The following is a 22368-nucleotide window of genomic DNA, read 5'->3' as shown; positions in this document are numbered from 1 at the left end:
TGTCCATACTACTGAAAATGATCTATAGATTCATCACAATCTATCAAAATCCCAATGATTTTAAAAGAAAAAACAATCCTAAAATTCATATGGAACCACAAAGGACCCCAAATAGCCAAAACAATCTTGAGAAAGAGAACAAAGCCTCATGCTTCCTGATTTAAAAATATATTACAAAGCTACAGCAATCAGTACCAGTATAGTACCAGCATAAAAATAGACATACAGACCAATGAAACAGAATAGAAAGGTCACAAATAAGCCCACACATATATGGTCAAATTATCTTTGACAAGGATGTCAAAACTACACAACGGGGAAACAATATAGTCTCTTCAACAAATGGTGTTGGTAAAACTAGATATTCAGATGCAGAGCAAAATTGGACCTTTACGTTACACCATACACAAGAAATAAACTCAAAATGAATTAAAGACTTAAACATAAGACCTGAAATCATAAAACCCCTAGAATAAAACATAAAAGGAAAGCTTCATAACATTGGTCTTCACAATGATTTCCTGGATTTGAAAACAAAAGCACAGGCAACAGAAGCCAAAATCAACAAGTGGCAGTATATCTCATTAAAAACTTTCTATACAACAAAGGAAACAACAGAAAACAACAGAATGAAAAGGCAACCTAAGGAATGGAAGCAAATATTTGCAAACCATATACCTAATAAGGGGTTAATATCCAAAATATATAAGGAGCTCCTACAAAACTCAATAGCAAAATAAACCGAATAAAGAGTGGGCAAAAGACTCAAATAGATATTGCTCAAAAAAAAAAAAAAAAAAGGCATACAAATGGCTAAAGGGCATCGCTCAACACAGTAATCATCAGGGAAATGCAAATCAAAATCATAATTGCCATTACCAAAAAAACAGAACATTATAAATGTTGGTGAGGATGTGGGGAAATTGGAGCCCTTGTGTGCTGTTGTTTGGAATGCAAAATGGTGTAGTCAGTACGGAAAACAGTATGAAAGCTCCCTAAAGGCATAAGAAATAGAACTACCATATGATCTAGCAATCCAATTTCTTGGTATTTATCCCAAAGAATTGAAGTCAAGATCTCTAAAAGATACACACTCCTATGTTCGTTGCAGCATTATTCACAATAGCTAAGAGGTGGAAACAAACTAAATGTTCATTGACAGATGAATAGATAAAGAAAGTGTGGTGTATATATGCAGTGGAATATTATTCAGTCATTAAAAAAGGAAATCCTATCATAGGCAACAACATGGTTGCACCTTGAGGACATTATGCTAAATGAAATAAGCCAGTCATAGGAGGACAACTCCTGCATGATTTCACTTATATGAAGCATGTAAAATATTCAAACTCGGAGTCAAAAAGTACAATGGTTGTCAGAGGCTGGGAGAGAAAAAAATGGGGAGTTACTGTTCAGTGGGTATAGAGTTTCAGTCATGCAACTTGAAAGAGGTCAAGAGAGCTGCAGTACAATACTGTGCTTATAGTTAAAAATACTGTTCCATATATTTAAAAAATTGTTAAGGGAGTCTATCCCATGTTACATATTCTTTATCACAATTAGAAAAGTACATTCAAATTCTGGAATACATTGAGTTGTGCCAACTGTTAAGAGTGTAACAGTCTATTTTTTGCTTTTAATTTAGTGTAAACCAAGGACTTTCCATTCAACTGAACTTTGATTATTTTAATACATATTATACAGCTGTATTAAATATTTATGAAGGTTTGGGTTCAAGCAAGATTTTAAGAGGTAAGTTAAAACAAATATACAGTCCATTATCAAAATGAAAATATGTGGAAAACTTTTTGGAGTGATGCACTTTCCCTTTGATTTTTTTTTTTTTGAGGTTGTATATCTGGCTTTATTTTCTTCCAGATATGTAGCAATATGATTTGTGAAATAACCCATTTTCTTATCGATGCAAGAGGATTTTTTTTTATTGGAGTGTAATAGCTTTACAATGTTGTGTTAGTTTCTGCTGTACAACAAAGTAAATCAGCTATATGTATGCATATATCCCCTCCTTCTTGGACCTCCCTCCCATCCACCACCAACCCACCTATCTAGGTGATCACAGAGAACTGAGCTGAGCTCCCTGTGCTATACTGAAGGTTCCCACTAGCTATCTATTTTACACATGGTAGTGTATTTAGGTCAAACCTAATCTCCCAATTCATCCTGCCCTCTCCTTCCCCTCCATGTCCACACATCTGTTCTGTACATCTGTGTCTCTATTCCTGTCCTGGAAGTAAGCTCATCTGTACTATTTTTTTAGATTCCACATATATGTATTAATATATGATATTTGTTTTTCTCTTTCTGACTTACTTCACTCTATATGACAGACTGTAAGTCCATCCACATCTCTGCAAATGACCTAATTTTGTTCCTTTATATGGCTGAGTAATATTCCACTGTATATATGTACCACATCTTCTTTATCCATTCATCTGTCGATGGACACATCTAGGTTGTTTCCATGACCTGGCTATTGCAAATAGTGCTGCAAGGAACACTGGGGTCCATGTGTCATTTTGAATTATGTTTTTCTCAGGGTATATGCCCAGTAGTGGGATTGCTGTGTCATATGGTAGCTCTAATTTTAGTTTTTTAAGGAACCTCCATACTATTCTCCACAGTGGTTGTATCAATTTACATTCCCACAAACAGTGTAATAGGGTTCCCTTTTCTCCACACCCTCTCCAGCATTTATTGTTTGTAGATTTTTTGATGATGGCCATTCTGACCACTGGGCGTTGATACTTCATTGTAGTTTTGATTTGCGTTTCTCTAATATTTAGTGATGTTGAGCATCTTTTCATGTGCCTCTTGACAATCTGTATGTCTTCTTTGGAGAAATGTCTATTTAGGTCTTACACCCATTTTTTGATTTTGAACTGAATATGAGCTTGTACTTTAAGTTACTGAAAGAAAAAAGAAAAACTGGTCCTGATTATAAAAATTAATAATTTAGTGATCTGTGTAATCAAACTTCTTAGTAATAAAGGATGTACTATTTCACATGATTCTCTTCTAATTGCTGTTTTAAAAATCATGTGGAATTCTACTGTACTGTAAGTGTTGCTCCCCATTCAGCAAAATTCAAACAAACCCTAAAAACAGCTATTTTTTCTTCAACAATGAATCTCTCTTTTTTTCTATTTTTATTATGCACTCTGCTTCTCAGTCTCTTGAAGGACTATTACTAATAAAGTTGGTAAAACAATGAGTAGATCAGGATGTAGTCTCACTAAATGGAAAGTGTGGATGGTATTGTTATTATGTAGCCGTTTGTCATTATGGACATAGACACTGATGGGAGCTGAGAAAGGGCAGGGAATGCTCTAATAATACGTGTATGACCACCCCACTTTATTCCATCTGGTCCCCAAATGAATGGACCTATTCATGGTAGCCAACAAAAGTAGGAGTGAAATTCCAGGAGGAAATAAAATAAGGATGAAGAAAAGAATGTGGCAGCGGAGTCCAGGGAATAACTAGTTTTCCTCACACTTTTGAGGAATAGTCAATAGTCATCTTAGCAGAGTTAAGATAATGTTACAAGTGATATCTCTTATTAACATGTATATAAAGCTGCATTTATTTTAATAATTTTGGATTTTAAATTGCACTTGTGAATAATGAAAAATAGATCCTATAGAATAAATATTTTGATTGACTCATTGATTTGAGAAATATTTAAGCATATGATAATAATAAGTCCTTTTTATTGGGTGCTTTTAATATGACACACATCATACTGAGTGCTCTATGTGGATATCCTTATTTAATATTTTCAACAAATCTACAAAGTATGCATTACAGGAGAAGAAAATGAGATCTAAGAAGTTAAATGACCACAAGTCCACAAAGCTAGTTAGTGTTGGAGATAGAAACCAGACCCAGACCCTCCGACTTCAAACACAATGCATTTATTCATTGTGCTTTAAAAGCCCCAAGTACAAGTATAATCATGAGTATACATAAAACAGAAGAACTCATGGTAAGTCACATTTGGCTTAAATAAATGGACCAGCCATTTCATAATCTACTTATTTCTGTAGTTGATAAATCTAGTTCCTTAAAATTATGTCAACATAAATATTTACAAAGGTGGACAAATAAGCCAGTTCATATAAATTTCTCCAAGGGCTAATGTGATATTAATAATAAATTTTAGCATACTTTGATCACTTGCAATATGCAAAGTAGTGTTCTCAGCACTTTAACTCAAAAAAAAAAAAATTCTCCCCTAAACCATATTACATAGGTGCTATTACAATCTTTATTTTACAGATAAAAACTAAATTCATAGAGGTTAACTGCCCAAAAATGATAGGTGTAAATTACCCTCATGTTCCCTTCTCTTCAGATACCATTTGCCTGAATGCTATTTTTACGTATTTTCACATGCTTAGATCATCAGAAATACATAACTAAATCTTAGAATCATTATATATAGTGATGTCAATAATGAATACATAATTATCATAAAAATGCAATAAACTAAATATACAAATAGAAAAACATCTAAGAAAATAAATTTAAATTATAACAAATAGGTAGTTGTTTAATTTTTAAGGTCTTTTTGAAATATAAATGTATTTCAAAGTTTTTTAAATTAAATATTTTAATTTAACTTGAAAAATATGAGAAATGGCATTAGCTGTTAAAATTACATTTTAAATTTAAAAATAATACCTTTTTTAAAGATATGTAAAAATGTCTTAACTCCAGCATCTAACCCATGCCTGATATATTGTAAAAATTTAGTATTTGTTGATTTAAATTTAAACCAGCAAGTTTATATATCATGGTATCATAGTAGTTAATTAATGGAGATCAATAACATTTCTTATAACTCTAAAGTTATTTTGTTTTGTAACAATGTTGATACTTTCTTGATTCAAAATCCTATCTTTTTTTCTAAATATTTTATCGTTTCTTATTGTGAGAGATGTATACACAATTACTTTTATTAAATTACATTTCAGAATAAAGATAATTATCTTTATCACGTGGAAAATATATAGATATTTTAATTAAATCAAGGAAAATAAGATTATGTAAAGGAATTATAAGAAAATAAAAGTATCCAGTACCATAAAATAGCTCTTATATACTTGATTAGGGGTAAGTTAGTATGAACAAATTTTAAAGGCAATTTTCAGTCATTTTTATATACAGTCATGATGTAAAAGTTCTCTGACTGGTAAAAAATTTCAGAGGAAGATGAGAATTTCATACAGATAGATGATATAGAATGCAATAGAGTCTTTTCCAAATAAGTGTGGAAATCAGGGTAAATCAGAATAGATTAACAGAATAGTAGTCAAAAATGTTTTCTTTAAACTGAGTGATGATGGTAAAATATTCAATTCATTGGTGGTAATAATTAACAGTACTGGGTATGGAAGTGGCTCCATTAATGCTTTATTCAAAAAATACATAGATATATTTATGTATCCTCAAAGAAAGACAACAAAAACAGCCTGTATGAGCATGCTGAAACCAATTTCAAGTTGACAAGCCAGGAAAATTCATTTCTGTGTGTGTAGTTGTTAACACCATTCTTTATATCCGAAGTGCTTAGCTGTTCTTCTGTTCCCAAAGGACTGTTAATAGCATATCCCCAATATTGGAGCTTAGTAGTTTAAGGACATGTTTTTAAAACTGAATCACACAAAAGTGGGCATAGATATAGATAAAGTTATGTAATAAACATAGTGGGTTTTCCTGAATTGTCAACTTATCCTACAACAAAAATAATTGTATTGTGGACACAGAATTAAATAATATATACAAACATTTTTCACAGTAAAGCGCTTTTATTAAAATGTCTGCTTTTATTAGAACACTTTCATGTAGTGTTAGAAGTACCCACTCATTCACTTCTGTTGATAGGGGTATGTTATATGGAAAAGTTTAACAAGCACTGGCTTAAGGTGTTGGTCTTCCCAGAGGCTTTTGAAGATTCCTCAGTGATAGTGCCTGGAAAAATTAAGAACTACTTCCTCAGTATTCCCATGGAGTTTCTCTCATATCTATCAATTCCAAAGTAATTTTTTTATAATTCATTAACCTGAACTTTTCTAATAGACTAAGAGGGGAACTTGGTTATTTCTTCTCCAGCATTTAGCACCATACCAAATTCATAGTGAGCACTCAATACAATGTGTTGTCTATATTAGAAATCCTTTATAACACACAAAGAAGCTAATCTAATTGCAGAATTTCTTCTCTTATGAATAGGATAAAATAAACAGTTTTGAGCTAAATCTGTTGAATTATATACTCTGTAGAAAGTCTGTTATCCTTGCCCATTGCCCTCATCCCAAATTCCTCTGAATTTTAATTATGCTTCCCAGCTTTCCTCTTTTGCAAAACTTATTCACCAGAGCCTTTATTGTTAGAAGACAAATGAGTTAATTCACACAAGTGTGGCTGCTTGGTAAGTTTAATATCCATAGCAATATTGTTTTTCAGTAAAAGATACTGGATTTTCTTAAGGAATTATTGCCTAAAAGTTTCTTGTGTCAGGTAGAGAAAAATCCAGGCTTTAGAAATTATTAGGAAATTGTTTTTTTCTTTCAACTCCTGCCCTGATTCTTTTATGTAGGCAAACTCTATTGCTATATTTACTCACATCTTAATTCATGCATGCAAAAATTGATTAAAAGTTTCCCATGCTCTGACACAATGGCAGAGGCTCAGAAAGCGTTAAGTATAGTCTCTGCGTTTTCAGGGCTTACAATCCAGTTGAGCAGATCAAGGAATAATAGCTAGCATTCACTGAGCACTTACTATATACCAGTCACTCTATCATGTGGAAATTACTTATTTACTCACAAATGTTTATGGAAGGTGTTATACCACAACAGAGGAAACTGAAGCACTGAGAAGTCTCATAATACATGGAGCCAGAAATGAATCTCATGCTGACTCTGGAGCCTCTGTTTTTAACCACTGTTTTCTACTACCTTTGTGGATGCATAAGCTAATATTCTCTCCGCTGCATCTGTGGCTCTGGGACTCTTTCTAGTCACAACTTTAAGAATCTTATAAAAGATTTACAAAGCCTCGATAGATAAAAATGTTCTACACCATTTCTAGAAATTTATATGTAACTCTGAAGCGTATTAGTGAATCTCAGGACATAAACCCCAGACTAGCTAGACTAGTGCAATAACATTAGACAACATGGGAATCCAACACATCACAACAATGAAGGGTGCCATTGAACCAGTAGCCACATTCAGGTCCTACCAGAAGCCATGCACCCCCACAAAAAAACTCCATTGCTATAGAAAAGAAAGAAAGAAAGAGAGGCAGATAGGTTTGAAACAAAGTTTCTAGAATATTCACATGCTTTAAGCAACTAGACAGTTATGGACTACAAAGATTTTAAATATGACAACCATTTGGGTTACACAGTTACATATGCTTGTAGAAGGAATCTAAATAACCAATGTAGTCCTTTATGAGAAAATACTGAAAGAATGAAATACAACTTTATTGGGGAAAAGAGTAAGATATAAATCAATGCTTATTCATGGTTTTCTTTCCATTAGATTTTACTGAAATTATCATGCATGTAATCACATTTTTTCACTAATTTCTACATGATAAACACAGAATTTTTCAATAGTTTATGAAAGTATCTTTCTTCAGAACTCAATAATTAACAGTGGTGCTTTGTCTTCAATCTGCAAGCGTGATACCTTTCATAAACTTGAATCTGATACCCAGTTCAAACTGTCGAACTAAAATGCTAAGCCATTGCTTCTTATCCTTTTTTTCATTATCACCCCCAGTAAGAAACTTTTAGACCTTTACTCCCCTAATTTCTCCCCATGAAATTTTAATATTTCAGATATTCTCTATACTTGTTTATGTACTGTATGGCTATCTTGGGCTTTATAAATTTAAAAACTAAGAATTTTTCTGTCCCTGAAAACAAATTTTTACCATGTAGGGGGCAATATCACCCCTTTGAGAATGTATGTGCTACATAATAAATTTCTATAAAAGTAAATTTTATATAACAATGCTTTTTTTGTAAAGCATCATGTGAGTACTTCTTATTTCTCAAGCACTATATTAACCCTTGAAAATAAAAAATCTAGAAAGATAATATCTTTTGTAGCTAGAATTAAAATGGAAAAGAGATAAGATCAATATCTGTAGAAACAATCCTTAAATTGTCTAGGAATATTTTGAGGCCCTACAGCTATATGGGTAGAAAGCCAAAGAAATACCCTTATTTCTACTATTGTGATCGAGTTTAGCCTCTGTTAGTGTGGCATGGGAAATACCTGATAGAATCAAACTCATGTTTTGTTTTATAACTGTTTAACTTGTATGTTTCTTAGAGGAATTTTTTCCATAAAAGAATGGATCTTTTTTTATATGTGTTTACAGTGTATGTAACTAACAATTAAAAATGAAAATATAATATATCAAACCACATATATGTAATAATTTGAAACATTATTATTATAGGACAAGAGATATTTATTTTAAATAAATTAATTATAGGACTAATGCTTTTAGTTAACAGTAGGATCAGATAAAAAGATTGATAGATCAATTGATAGATCAATAGATTGATGAATGGATAGATGGATGGATGGACAAATCAATAGATAAGTGAATAGATATATATGTACATATAACAGTCATTCATTTTCTTTTGTAGCTTCTCTCTGGTCAAATAATCCTGGCACAATTAGGATTTTTTCCAATCAAGTTACTGCCACTTTTCTTATACAATCTGCTGAAAATGATTATATTGGCTTTAATGCAACATACACTGCATTTAACAGCAAAATGCTTAATAGTAAGTACTGTTTATTCCTTAGCTTTTGAATCTTCAGGTGCTTTAATACTGTAATGGAATTTTAAAAGTAGCAGGACCTAATATTTTAGAACAGGGTCATTATCTGTTTCATTATGCAAGTTATTTAATGAGTATCTCTTAAGTATACTTTTCTCCATTTGATACTTGCAAAGAAATGAGAAATTAGAAAATAGCTCACATTCTTCAAAACAATCAAATAATCAATTTGAAAAAAAATTATAAATCAATAGGAAAATTAAACTTTTATATACTGCAAGTATTCAAAGCTTAAAAAATTAGCATAAAACTAATTCTGAGAATGTTCCACATCAACCTAATTTTGACCAGAGTATTAAATTTAGTAAATAAATAAGGGGAGCAAAAAATTTGAGACAAAGTTTATGTGGGTAAGCCAACAGAGGTAAGATATAAAAATTAAAGAACAATAAGAACAAGATGCTTGTCTTTGCTGAAGCCCTAATGGGGTATAAGAAACATAAGAACACAGTTGGCAACAAAATGATGTGGGTTTTTTTAACTAAATGGAATTAAACAGTTAAAATGAATTTAAAAAATGATTTTGTGCATGCAACTTAATTATAAACTGTGTGAGTTTATGTTATTTTCAATTCAATCTATTATAATTAATCATATTGTTGACTACATTTGAAATATTTTATTATTTTTTTAAATTTACAGATTATGAGAAAATCAACTGTAATTTTGAAGATGGCTTTTGTTTCTGGATCCAGGATCTAAATGATGACAATGAATGGGAAAGGATTCAGGGAAGCACCTTTCCTCCCTCTACTGGTCCAAATTTTGACCACACTTTTGGCAATGATTCAGGTATAATTCATATTTAATTCATAAACTAAAAGAAAAGTGTCATGTGCTGTTCTATAGTTCAAAGTGAGCAGTATTAAATGTAAGACAGTCTTTTCAGATTTTCTTTTTTTTTGATCATGGACTAATAAATGAATTTAAATGAAAATGGTAATCAAGTAGGCAAGTAAGAGTATTTCAAGAAATATATTTTTTACCCTATATATTCATGAAATATTGAAAAGTACACAGAGGCCGTTAGAGACAAAGAAACTTGGGTTGTCACCCTAGATTTGCCACTTATTATTAACTAAGGGAACTTGTGGGAGGTAAATAACTGTTCTGAACTTTGGTCTACTCTGCCTTAATTTCCATTTTCTGATTGTTCATTGCTAGTGTATAGAAATACAATTGATTTTGTATGTTGATCTTGTACCCTGCAGCCTTGCTGAAACTGTTTATTAACTCTATTAGTTTTTTAAGAATTCTTTAGAATTTTTAATAGGTCAAGATCATACCATTTTGAAATACAGATAAAAAGGCAGGTTTACTTCTTCTGATAAACTTTCTTAGTCCGTCAGCGCTGCCATAACTAAATACCACAGACTGGTTATCCTAAACAATCAATATTTATTTTTCACAGTTCTGGAGACTAGAAGTCTGAGGTCAGGGTGAGAGCACGGTATGATACCGATGAGAGCCCTCCTTTGGTTCACGGACACCAGCCTCCTTACTGTACCCTCACATAACAGAGAGAGAGAACATAAGAGAGAGCTCTCTCCTGTCTCTTCTTATAAGATCACTTATATTGACACTCTCATAAGGGCTCCACATTCATGACCTAATTACATCCCAAAGGACCTATCTCCAATATCATCACATTGGGGTTTATGATTTCAGTGGGGGTGGGGTGGGGGGACAACCATTCAGTCCATAGCAGAAAAACTATGGAAGTGCTGATTCTAAAGCATGGTCCCAAGGGAAAAGTGGTGTTTTGTAGGTATATTTTTCACATGAGTGAGATATTAGAACTGGATTTCAGGTGGAGACATTAATATTGAGGCAATAAAATTTGAGAAGACCAGAAATTATTGGGAATTATCAGGAGATAAGGAACTCATAGTGAGAAGACCAACCATGTAAACCTTGGAAGCATGTATTCATCATACTAAATACAATCTAATTACAAATCTAGAAGTAATATGGATCTTACAAAGTAAGGAAAAGGACAGAATAGAAATTCATGCATGTAGATAATTTTCTTAGACAAAATCTATCCTTTAGTATCTCTTTTTACCAATGAGAATTCAATTCAATTCAAAGAACACATATTAAAACCTCTTTCTAACCAGGTATGGGTCTAGGCATTGAGGACACAGATCACACATCACCATTTCTACAAAGTCTTCTGGAACCTCCAAGTTAAAATCTTCCTTTCCGTTAAACACTAAAGCACCTCTTTTGTTTTTCCTATCACATGGCCTTATATCTGCTTACTTATTTGTTTCTTTCCAACACAGTGTCCTCTTCAGAAACAAGAACCTTGTCTTTTTCATCTTTGAATTGCTAGTGTATTCTCAGTGCCTGAATCTAACTAACATGTAAAATTATTTTTAAATACATGAATGAATGTCTACAACTTTTACTCAGTAAGTCATTTCTAAATAAGTGATTGACTACATGAAATTGCTTATAACATAGTAATAGCCTGAGCACATGTGCATTGTAACTTATTATTAATAGCCCCTTATATTACAAAGATCAATATCCTTGTTTTTATAACCTGAAAAGTAAATGGCTTGAGTTAATGTCAATTGTGAATGACATCTAGTAAGAGTACATTAAAAAGTTATTTTTTTCATGGTAGAAATGTATCTGAGTAATCCTGATTCCTTAGAAAATACATCCCCAGAATAATAAAATACAGTTCATCATACTACTTCAAATTGAAAGTATTTCTTAATAAAATGTGAATAATTTTAATCTATTTCCCTACGAAATCATTGAAAGTTCCTCTCAATGTGTTTATTCACTCCTTTATTTAAGAAGTATTTTTTGAATGCAGGCCTTATTCAAGGCCTCAGAATGTATCTGTGAATATAAAAGAGATTTTCTCCTCTCGTGGAACACATATTTTAGCAAAGAAAAACAGAAAATAAGCAATATGCATGACAAGTCATTACATTTTGGGGGTCTGTTTAATGTGAATGAGTACTCTGGGAAAATACAGAGCTTAGTAAGTTCAGTGAGGAGGGCAGGTGTTAAGGTGCTTTTGCAAATTAAAATAGAGTCATCAGTTCAGGTCTCATTGAAACAATAAGTGACATTTGAATCAAAACTTCCAAGAAATGGAAGGAATTAGCCATATAGATTATTTCAGACAGAGGAAACAAGCAGAGTAAAGGCTCTAAAGGGAGCATGCCTGACCTGCTTGAAGAAAGGCCAGGAAACCAGCATGGCTGAAATGGAATCAATAGGGACAGTAGCGCCTAGATAATAACAGGTCTTCCATGGTTTTGGCTTTTTCCCCAGTGAAATTAGGAGCTATTGAAGTTTAAGTGTAGGAATGAGAGAGTTCACACTGACTGGTAGAATATTTTATGGCAGGGCAAGGTGTTGTCAGAGAGACCAGTGAAAGGCTACCACCTAATCCAGAAAAGAGGCCATGGAACTCTCAGATATAGTGAGAAGAGGTCAGATTCTGGATATAATCTGAAAGTAAAGTTAACAAGATCCTGCTAAACTAGTTACTATTGTGGACCTATAGACAAAAAAAGGTGCACTGCATAGATGGCCAATCTCATTAGACCTACATGCTTAATACTGAAAATTATGACATGCATCATCTCATACATAATTTATCTCTTTTGAATAAGTGATTTCCAGAACCTGATCCTCTGTGGATAAATTAGTAATCTCCACACCTGAAGACTAACCCCAAGTGATAATCACCCAACCCTCTAAAGAATCCTGACCTAAAACAGTCAAATAATTTGACCAATTTTTTTTCTTAACTGTAATAAAAAAAAATGTCTCTACCACACTTGGACAAGGATAGTTAGAGGAAAGTGCAGAAAGCATTTATATCTACTGACTATGGCAGATAGCTTTTACGTAGCTGAAATCTTTGATGTTCAAATTATCATTTTCTCCTTTTATGTCATCATAATAAGAGATAAAAATAATTCCACTGATATTTGAAGACTATAAGTACGTTACAGGAGAAAAATGGTTTCAGCTTGCCAACAGATTAAATAACGAAAGTAATAAAATGAAACTGACCAAAGTGAAAGAGGTTGAATGTCAGGTGGAGGTTTTAAATAGTTGGGTTGGAAATGGAGTCTCAGGAGAAAGTCGTGTAGCAGGAGTTATTTAAAATGAGATGAGTTAGAGCAGTTCAGAGCCCACCAGAGGCAGCAGTGTAATGAGAACGGATGAGAGGCCTTAATAGGTCCTTTCCAACTCTCATACCAGTGATTTCATAACCTACCAGTCATTTCCCCCCAAGGGGCATTTTTCTTCCAGCCTGCTTTTTTATGTGTCAGAACATTCTGTCTCTGAGATGGAAGGGAATTAAATCTCTCCCGCTGTTCCTCTTACCCATGCAGGATTTTTTGGTTTTTTACCTTCACTTTAAATGACAGGAAAGTCTATATGAAACAGATAAACTTTGAATTAACATTGCTTTAGGGAAGAACATCTAAGTCCCTTAAATTTCTGAGTCCTTCTGAAGAAGTTTCTCCTAGTGGAGCACCGGCTCCTGAATCTCTGTTTTGTCAATGCTCAGTTTCTCTGTACTTCTCAGAAACAAAGGGAATTGGTGGAGACGGTGGCCCTGATACAGGGCAGCATCTTAGTGTGCTCAGCAGTGGTCCGTTTTTTTCAGAACGTTCAGGGAAAATGAGGTTAGTAACATGTGAAAACTTAAGAAATGGAGGAGTCACAAAAGAGCTAGCAGAGTCAAAGAAAGCATTTTTTGTTGGCCTTTCTCAGTGAAATCATAATTGTTCTAACACCTGGGGGCTAGCATAGTGTAGTAGTAAAGATTATTAAAATAGAGACCCTGAAATCATAGCTAGGTTTAAATTTAAGCTCTGCCATTTAGACAAGTTATCTATCTACTATCTCAGTTCCTTCATCTGGAAAGTGGGTCAATGATAATAGAACCTGACTTTGGAGGCATGTTATGAACATTAAATTAGTATGTTGGAAAAAAACTTAGGAAAATACCTGGCATATGAAAAATGTTTTATAAATGTTAGGTATTAAAACTACTTTCTTTTCATACCACAGATGTATTCAACAGAAACAAATTAGCTGTGATATTTTTCTAAATACTACTGTTCAGTTTTCAAAAGTATATTGTCTTTTGGATATCTGCATTTTATTTAGCTTATAAACTTATTCTAAAATAAGTAGAATTTTAGTGTTTCAAAGTAAAATTGTCCTTATTTCCTTACCTTTCCTGTGATGTTGAATTTCAGAAAATAATATAACTCTAATATTGATAGAATTTGACTGAATTTGCACCATTCTACAATCTAAACATTTCAATATTTATCTACCAGTTGCAATTAACTTTATATGCACCCACAAACTCACAAAGTGATTTATATAAGCTTGTTTTCCTCTTGAGAGGGACCTCCAAGTTTCCAGAAGTTTCTGCCATCTCTGCAGTTTCTGCTGTCTCTACATCAGCATCAGCACATGTCCAGCACTTCTTTTTATTTGGGCTGTTGGAGGCAGAGGTTAAGTTCAGTTCATAGAGAAATAAGCAGAAAAAGGGATAGGTAGAAGTTGTAAGAGAAACCATATGGCTCACAGCGAAGGCTCACTGAATGCTTAAATTACAAAATATTCTGGGTTTGAAGCTGACTCTGAGATTAATTCCAAGAGCTCTCAAAGATATTTCAAGAAAGCTGATGGATTTTAAAAGAAATTATCATTTAACCATATAATTCCCCATATGGTTATGGAAAATATCTATTTAATCATTTATTTTGTGCAGTACTTTAATAAATTTAAAAATTAAAAAAGCCAGTTGAATGAGTGTAACAAGAATATATTAAACAGTATTCAGCTAATCCGTATAGAGAACTCAAAAATGTACCTTGTCTTTCTTTTTTCCAAATTTCTAGCAAGTTTTAAAAGTCACATGTGACCATAAATACAATACACAAAGGAATACATTATGTGACATCAGGGAAGTAGAAGTGCAACTGAGAATTCCAAAGGAGGGGTTATATCTAGTTGGAAAGACCAAGAAGGGTTTTCTGAAGGAGATGTTAATTTGATTTAAATGACCTCAAAAAATTTGTAGGATATTGACAGGTACAATTGTAAGGAGAATTAAAAGGACAGGAAAACAGAAAAAAAGACCCCAAGAGTTATAAAATTTCTCAGTGTTGGAAAAATTAAAATAATCTAATTTTGTAGAAGTGTTGCATGTCAATATTAATACATGAATTTTAAGAACTATGGCTAGAAAAGGATAGTGAAGTCATAGCACAGAGGCCTCAAACATCACAGTTAATTTGTTGTTTTAGTAGGAAACAAAGAGATGGTGAAAGATGTTGAATAGGGACAGATTAGATTGTACAGAAGGAAGCATTATTAAACAACGATGTAAGTGATGAAGAATTCTCACGGGGAGTCAGAGTACTACGAGACACACTTGGAAATAGATCGTGACTATTATGCAATGACTTAAGTCTTAGTCCCAAGTTTTATGATGTTCCTACTCCTCCACCTGGTGAAACACTCCAGCAGAAATATTGTGTGGACTTCTAGTTTCCATACTCTGAGTTGGTTCTGAGTAGAACTAACTGGATGTACAACTATTGAGAACTTATCAGATGAAGAAGCAAACTGAAATTGCGCCACATTAAAATCATTGAAGGGAAAAAGGACTGATAATCTTGAGAAGTCCAAGAGAGTCATAATAGTGGCCTTTACATATTTGTAGAGCTATCATAAATTCATCTTATCCTAATGAGCCCAGGAGGCAAAATTAGAAATGATAGGTGCACAATAACTTATTCTTAAAAAAGAAATGAATTTTCTAATCATTTTGAAATGGAATGGGCTGCCTTGAAATGCAATGATTCCTGCTGCATCTGATATATGTTAAACAAAGGTCAAGTGACCCCCATAGGCAAAATGTTGTGGATGAAATTTAAGGACAGTGAGTACCTGGACTAAGTAAATTTTTATGTCAACTATAATTCTATACTTTTGAAATTCATAATTTTATGAAGAATTTCCTTCCTCTTCTAATCTGCTGACTAAAGAATTTAGCTCATTTCATAGGAATAATAATTTAATGTATCATTTTACTTTATTCCAAAATGCACAATTCTATCTGATATTTAGTGTATTATGTTTTTTAAATTTATTTATGCAAAATTCATAAGGTATTACAGTCCACATAATTAATTTTTTATCTAAACCGTAATACAAAACTCATAACATCATGATACCTTAATTGGACTGAAACCCCCAAGTTTATTACTGTTTACTGGGTAAACAATAAATTCAAAATATTTCTAATTATAACTAATTGATTGTGAACGTGGCCAAACATAAATAGGAGCATGATGTGTGTTTAAGTTATATAATTGCTGCTAACTAGAAATATTTCTGAATAGGGTAGCCATTTCAGTACTTATTCATGACAGTCAGTGGCATTTTAATTATTTCCTCTAGAACTATACTCTAAGCAACTCAAAAAGGACTTGGAGTTGGGCATTTAGACAGTCGATTCTGGAATATGTCTTCTGTATCTATACTACTTTTTATTGGGCTGAATAATTGAACACTAACTACATGGCTAAAATAAGTACTCATGAAATATCACAACACTATACAAAGTATAAGTAGTATGTTAATACTATAAAATATTAAATACACATTCATTTCTATTTTACCTTTTGTAATCTAAATCCAATGATGTGCATATATTACATTTAGTAAGATATTTGATGATGATTTCACCTTGATTAAATACTCATTCTAAATAATTTTTGCCTCATTGATCTAAATATGCATTGATATATCTATTGGCAGTTCTACTAGCATTTTTCTTTGTGTCTTGTCCTTACTCTGCATGACACAAATAAACGGGTCTGAATTTTATACATAGCATTGACTATAAAAAGTTCTATATAAAAGGTTTGGGTTCAAAGGATACCATCAGAAAAATTTTAAAATAACCCACAGAATGGGATAAACTATTTGAAAATTTTATGTTTTGATCAAATATTTGAAAATCATATTCCCTGGTGAGGGAATTTTATCCAGAATATAGAAAGAATTCTCAAAACTGAATAATAGAGACAAATAATGGCCAAAGAAGATATATATAATTTATCAATATATATATATTGATAAATTCTCAAAACTCAATAATAGAGACAAATAATGGCCAAAGAAGATATATAAAATTTATAAATATATATAATTTATCTCCAAATATATTTGGAGAAGAAGATATATATATATCTTCTTCTCCAAAGAAGGTATATGAATAGCCAATGACATAAAAGGATTCTGAACATCATTAAATTAAACATCATTAAATTATTCATTAGGTACATACAAATCAAAACTACAATTCATTACTTTTCACATCTACTAACATGGCTATAATCAAAAAAACAGACAATAACAAGGGTTAGCTTATATTCATATATTGCTGGTGGGAATGTAAAATGGTGTGGTCACTCTGGAAAACAGTCTTGTAGTTCCTTGAAAGGTTAAACATAGAGTTTAACATGATTAATACAGTTAAATACATGACCCTGTAATTCTACTCCCCGGTACATACTCAAGAGAAATGAAAATGAGCATCCTCATAAAAACAAGTTGATAACAGCATTACTCAAAATATCCAAAAAAGCAGAAACAACTTAAATGTCCTCCACCTGGTGAATGGATAAACTTTAAAACGTGATATATGCCTACAATGGAATATTATCCTGCCATAAAAGGTAATGAAGCACTAGTACATTACAACCTGGAGGAAGCTTGAAAACACTAACTAAATAAAAGAAGTCATTCACAAAAGACCATATGTTGCATGGTTTCATTTACACGAACTATTCAGAATAGGCAAGTCTACAGGTTTAAAGTAGATTAGTGGCTGCAAGAGGCTGGAAGAAGGGTGACAGGAATGGGGAGTGCCTGCAATTGGGCATGGGTTTCTTTTTGGAATTATGAAAATGTCCTAAAAAAAAAACACTTCTGTTTGAAAGCACAAGAGAGAAGATGATTGCTTTCAAATAATCACTAAATTTCAGCATTTCATTAAAAATTACATTCCAATAAAATTAAATTTATCCAATATTTCATTTGCTTTACATCATATTTGGTTTCATGATTCCTGCTTTCTGTCATAATACATGAGCTGCAGACTAAAAATAAAAAAAATTAAATCTGCCTAAGAAAACGTTCAAGAGGTCTCATCCCAAAAACTTTTCCCACACTTCAGATGACTCGAATAATTGGCTGCAAGAATGAATTACAGACCAGAAAGCACTTTTTATGCAGTGGCTTGAGCTATTTAGAAAGATTTTATGTGGATTAGCATGTTTCCTGCTCCTCTGTGATCTGACTAGTTATCATTCAAAGGAATATGGAAGATAAGACCGTTGTAAAATCAGGTCACTTCTTATTTAGAGAAACACAGTATAGGCAATGGAATAAAAAACTGACCATGTTTGAAACACTTAACTTTGCCTTCGAATTTTTATTTAACTACTTGCCTATATCATGCATTAGTCCACTAGCATAACTTAATATCTTAATGGACTGATTGTCTCTAAAGGAGTGAATTAATCAAAACATCTAATAAATTGGAATTAAAGTGGTATTTGGACATAATAATATGATGAAACAGTCATGTGGACTCATAGTAACTCAGACTTTGATATATCCTTCCAATTCAAGGCTATTGAGAAGTCCAGAGTTGAGAAGTGATTTTCTTAAATAACAATTGGTTATGGAAGCTGTCTTCTGGCTTCCAGTCCATTGTCCTTTCCACTGTACCTAAATACATTTCCTTATATTTTCATCTTAAAGTTGTGCTTTCCTGCTTATGAATGATATAGTTCACACAACGAAAATGCTAATAGTTAAGTGAAGTAAACAATTTTTGTTGTTTTTACAGGATTTTACATTTCCACCCCGACTGGACCAGGAGGGAGACGAGAAAGAGTAGGACTTTTAAGTCTCCTTTTAGACCCCACTTTTGAACCAGTCTGCCTTAGTTTCTGGTATGTTATAGACACATGTTAAGTAACATCTTATTTAATGAGTAACGTTGCCAGGCTCAAATTTTACTAAGGTGTTGTCCCAAGTTTTAGTGTATTAGTCATTACTTTTCCAGCTGATATAGTAGCAAAATACTGAGAAACTCCTTCCTTTTCTCTAGCAACTCCCTCACCCAAGATAAAAGGGGGTATTTGAGTTTATGAGGGATTAGAAGAACCCTAATATATATATATATATTATATATATATATATATATATATATTTTTTCTAATGTTGTAGGAATCCATTCATTTTTGCTTGCTTCCAATCTAGGTATTATATGTATGGTGAAAATGTCTATAGCCTAAGCATTAATATCAGCAGTGACAAAAACACGGAGAAGACAATTTTCCAAAAGGAAGGAAATTATGGAAAAAATTGGAACTATGGACAAGTAACATTAAATGAAACAATGGAATTTAAGGTGGGCAAAATGCTTTATAATCATGTATTTGTATTATAAAAATGGTGGTACAATTACAGTTTATGGTGAAAAAATTAATTTACTTTCTGGGTATAGCCAAGTCACCTTACTCTCCTAATCTTCCTCCTTTATTATCTTTGAGTGTCTCTATTTTCAATTATTCATTGACTTATTAAAAACCATTAACTGAGGAACAATTTACTACATGAAAGTACTACTTATAATGAGCCATAAAAGTCATAGAAACCTTGAAGGATATTTCAGCTTTCTTCAGCAACTTTCTAGCACAAGCCAACCGTGTTTTCCTATGTCCACTGCCTAACTAGGTCTTGCAACTTTTCACATACACCACCTAGATTAGCCCTGCACTTTTCTAGGGAATCATCTTTTCCTGTTAGAACATCCACACCCACCAGAATCCATCCACCCTGCCCCACTCTGACTTAATCGCATATCTTTCCTTTAGAAACAAATTCTATGAACCTTCTCATTGGGAAGTCTCTGATCATTTATTTTACATTAGCGTGAATTAATTTTTCATATAACAGCTTCTCGTGTTCTTTTCCTAAGGGTGTTTGCAAGTAAAATGTAGGATAGGGGCTTCCCTGGTGGTGCAGTGGTTCAGAATCTGCCTGCCAATGCAGGAGACATGGGTTCAAGCCCTGATCTGGGAAGATCCCACATGCCCCGGAGCAATTAAGCCCATGCACTACAACTACAGAGCCTGCACTCTAGAGCCTGCAAGCCACAACTACTGAAGCCCACACGCCTAGAGCCTGTGCTCCGCAACAAGAGAAGCCACTGCAATGAAAAGCCCATGCATCACAAGGAAGAGTAGCCCCCGCTCGCCATAACTACAGAAAGTCTGTGTGCAGGAATGAAGACCCAATGCAGCCCAAAATTAATAAATTAATTTAAAAAAATAAAATGTAGGCTAATACAGGCTAATTGTTTGACCAAATTAACAATGTTTTAATCGGGTAATTTCAGACAAGAGAATATAACTTTCAGAAGATGTATATTTGGACAGACACCATCATCAGCGAAGGAAGCTTCAGTGCTTTCCTGTGACTTGATAAAAGGCAGGCGATAATCAATGACCCTCATCTGTATTCCTCCCATCTTTCTTTTTCTTTCTTCCTTTCCTTTTTCCTTATCCTCTTTCTTCTGATTCTATACTTCTGTGACGTTTTCTTCTCCACCTTTGTTTTCTGATAATTCAAGGAAGGGTAAAGGAAAATGGAACATGAAGGAACAAAGAGATGGCAGAATCAGGGAGCTAAGTATTGTAGTGACCAAATCTGGCTGAACTCACCAAGCGTTTCTTAAAAGTAATAAAACTGCATTCACTTTTTCAAAGTGAGCTCATCAGGCAGTGTGAGTGCACCGAATTCTACAGATATTTGCACCTTGGCTTTGCCACTTTCTTGTGAAATCTTGAACAAGTTACTTTAGTATCTTTGACGTTCTGCTTGTGCATACATGAAAGGGAGAGGACAATTATTTGAAACAGTGTCTATCGTGAAGTAGGTGGAATGAATGAACAAATGAGTGAATGGATTACTGTACATTAGTGTTGGGAAAAGTAAATGAGATAATGTATACAATGTGCCTTGAACAGTAATTAGCATATCAGGTATTCAGTTTATGTCTTACCTTTCCCAGACAGGAGAGGATTCAGGAAAGTCCAGTTAAAAATATGCACTATTCTTAAGAACCTAATATGTTTCATCTGACCACTGGACATTTCTCCCAAGTCTGGGTTGTTGTCCTCTGAGCATCACCCTCACAATATATCCCACACCATCTTCCTGCGTGAACTATGGCCAGTACCAGCTGGCCCTGAACAACTATATCATACTCATATTTTCTCTTGTTTCCTTCTTCTCTCATTTAAATTATCTAATCAGTGTGTCTTCTCTTCAAGGTTGTATGCTCTAAGAAGGCAGACAGCTACCTGGATTTTTAATATTGTTGGGGAAAGAACCTAGAATAAGATTGTTCTCCCCTGCCAGATGATGTGTATATGTGACAGAGTGCAATGGAGTATGACAATATCATGAAAGAAAGAGCTAGAGACAGAAACTGTGACAATGTTGCCTAACAAGGAAAGAAGACACTAGTAAAAATTTAGACTAGTATGAGCACATAATAGGAAGCTGGGCTCAGCTGAAGGACACTGAAAAGCAGTATTTCACTTTGTGATAACTTGTCTACATTTACTTGGGTATGGCAGTATTGATTCTCCAGAGAATACTGGGCCACAAGAAGAATCAATCAGAAAAGATTAAAGTGGAATTGTTTTATGTGCCTCTATGAATTACAGGTTGCTTTTAATGCATTTAAAAACCAGTTCCTGAGTGATATAGCATTGGATGACATTAGCCTAACATATGGGATTTGCAATGTGAGTCTTTATCCAGAACCAACTTTGGTCCCAACTCCTCTGCCAGAACTTACTAGTAAGTAACCTTAACATGCATTTTTCCTAATTAAGTTATTACTATTTTCAGGTAGATCTCTCTCTGACTTATTTTTTATTATCTTTCCCTAGTATTATTTTTTTCACTGAAAATCAAAACCTTTAAAATATAAGTAAAATGGAAACTAGTAAAGTATTACATATTATATAAAAATTCACAATGAAATTACTTTGTTATGCATGTTTATGATAATTTTACTAAATTTTCATTTTTGATAATCAAAGTGCTGATTTCTATTTTTTTTCAACTTAATACGAACTAATATCATATTAGCCATGTAGCATGGCCTATAGTCTTTTGGGAAGAAGCCTTAAGATTCTCGTAGCCTTCTTATGAGAGTGAAGTTTCTCAAGAGGAGTTTACTTAAGCCTGAAACCCACCAAGCCTATTTTCAGAATAATTTAATAATAATGATTCGGTCTGGATTTTGAATATACCTAGATCACACAAAAGATTTTTGTCCTGTCATGGTGTCTTTGTAAGGC

General features: G+C 33.1%; 1 protein-coding gene across 1 annotated transcript in view; it reads left to right on the top strand.

Moving 5' to 3' along the window:
• Window positions 1–22368, top strand: part of TMPRSS15 (transmembrane serine protease 15) — a gene marked incomplete at both ends in the record, with an annotated part of 146724 nt that overhangs the window by 47930 nt on the left and 76426 nt on the right. Inside the window, 6 exons of the mRNA XM_079705404.1 lie at window positions 1646–1752; window positions 8702–8842; window positions 9542–9691; window positions 18834–18939; window positions 19250–19400; window positions 21727–21862. Coding sequence (XP_079561530.1) covers window positions 1646–1752; window positions 8702–8842; window positions 9542–9691; window positions 18834–18939; window positions 19250–19400; window positions 21727–21862 — 791 coding nt within the window. The remainder of the gene's footprint in view (window positions 1–1645; window positions 1753–8701; window positions 8843–9541; window positions 9692–18833; window positions 18940–19249; window positions 19401–21726; window positions 21863–22368) is intronic.

This window comes from Hyperoodon ampullatus (assembly GCF_949752795.1).
Source record: "Hyperoodon ampullatus genome assembly, chromosome: 5".
NCBI lineage: Eukaryota > Metazoa > Chordata > Mammalia > Artiodactyla > Ziphiidae > Hyperoodon > Hyperoodon ampullatus.
Note: the sequence above shows the minus strand (reverse complement) of the source record. Positions and strands in the feature narration are given on the sequence as shown.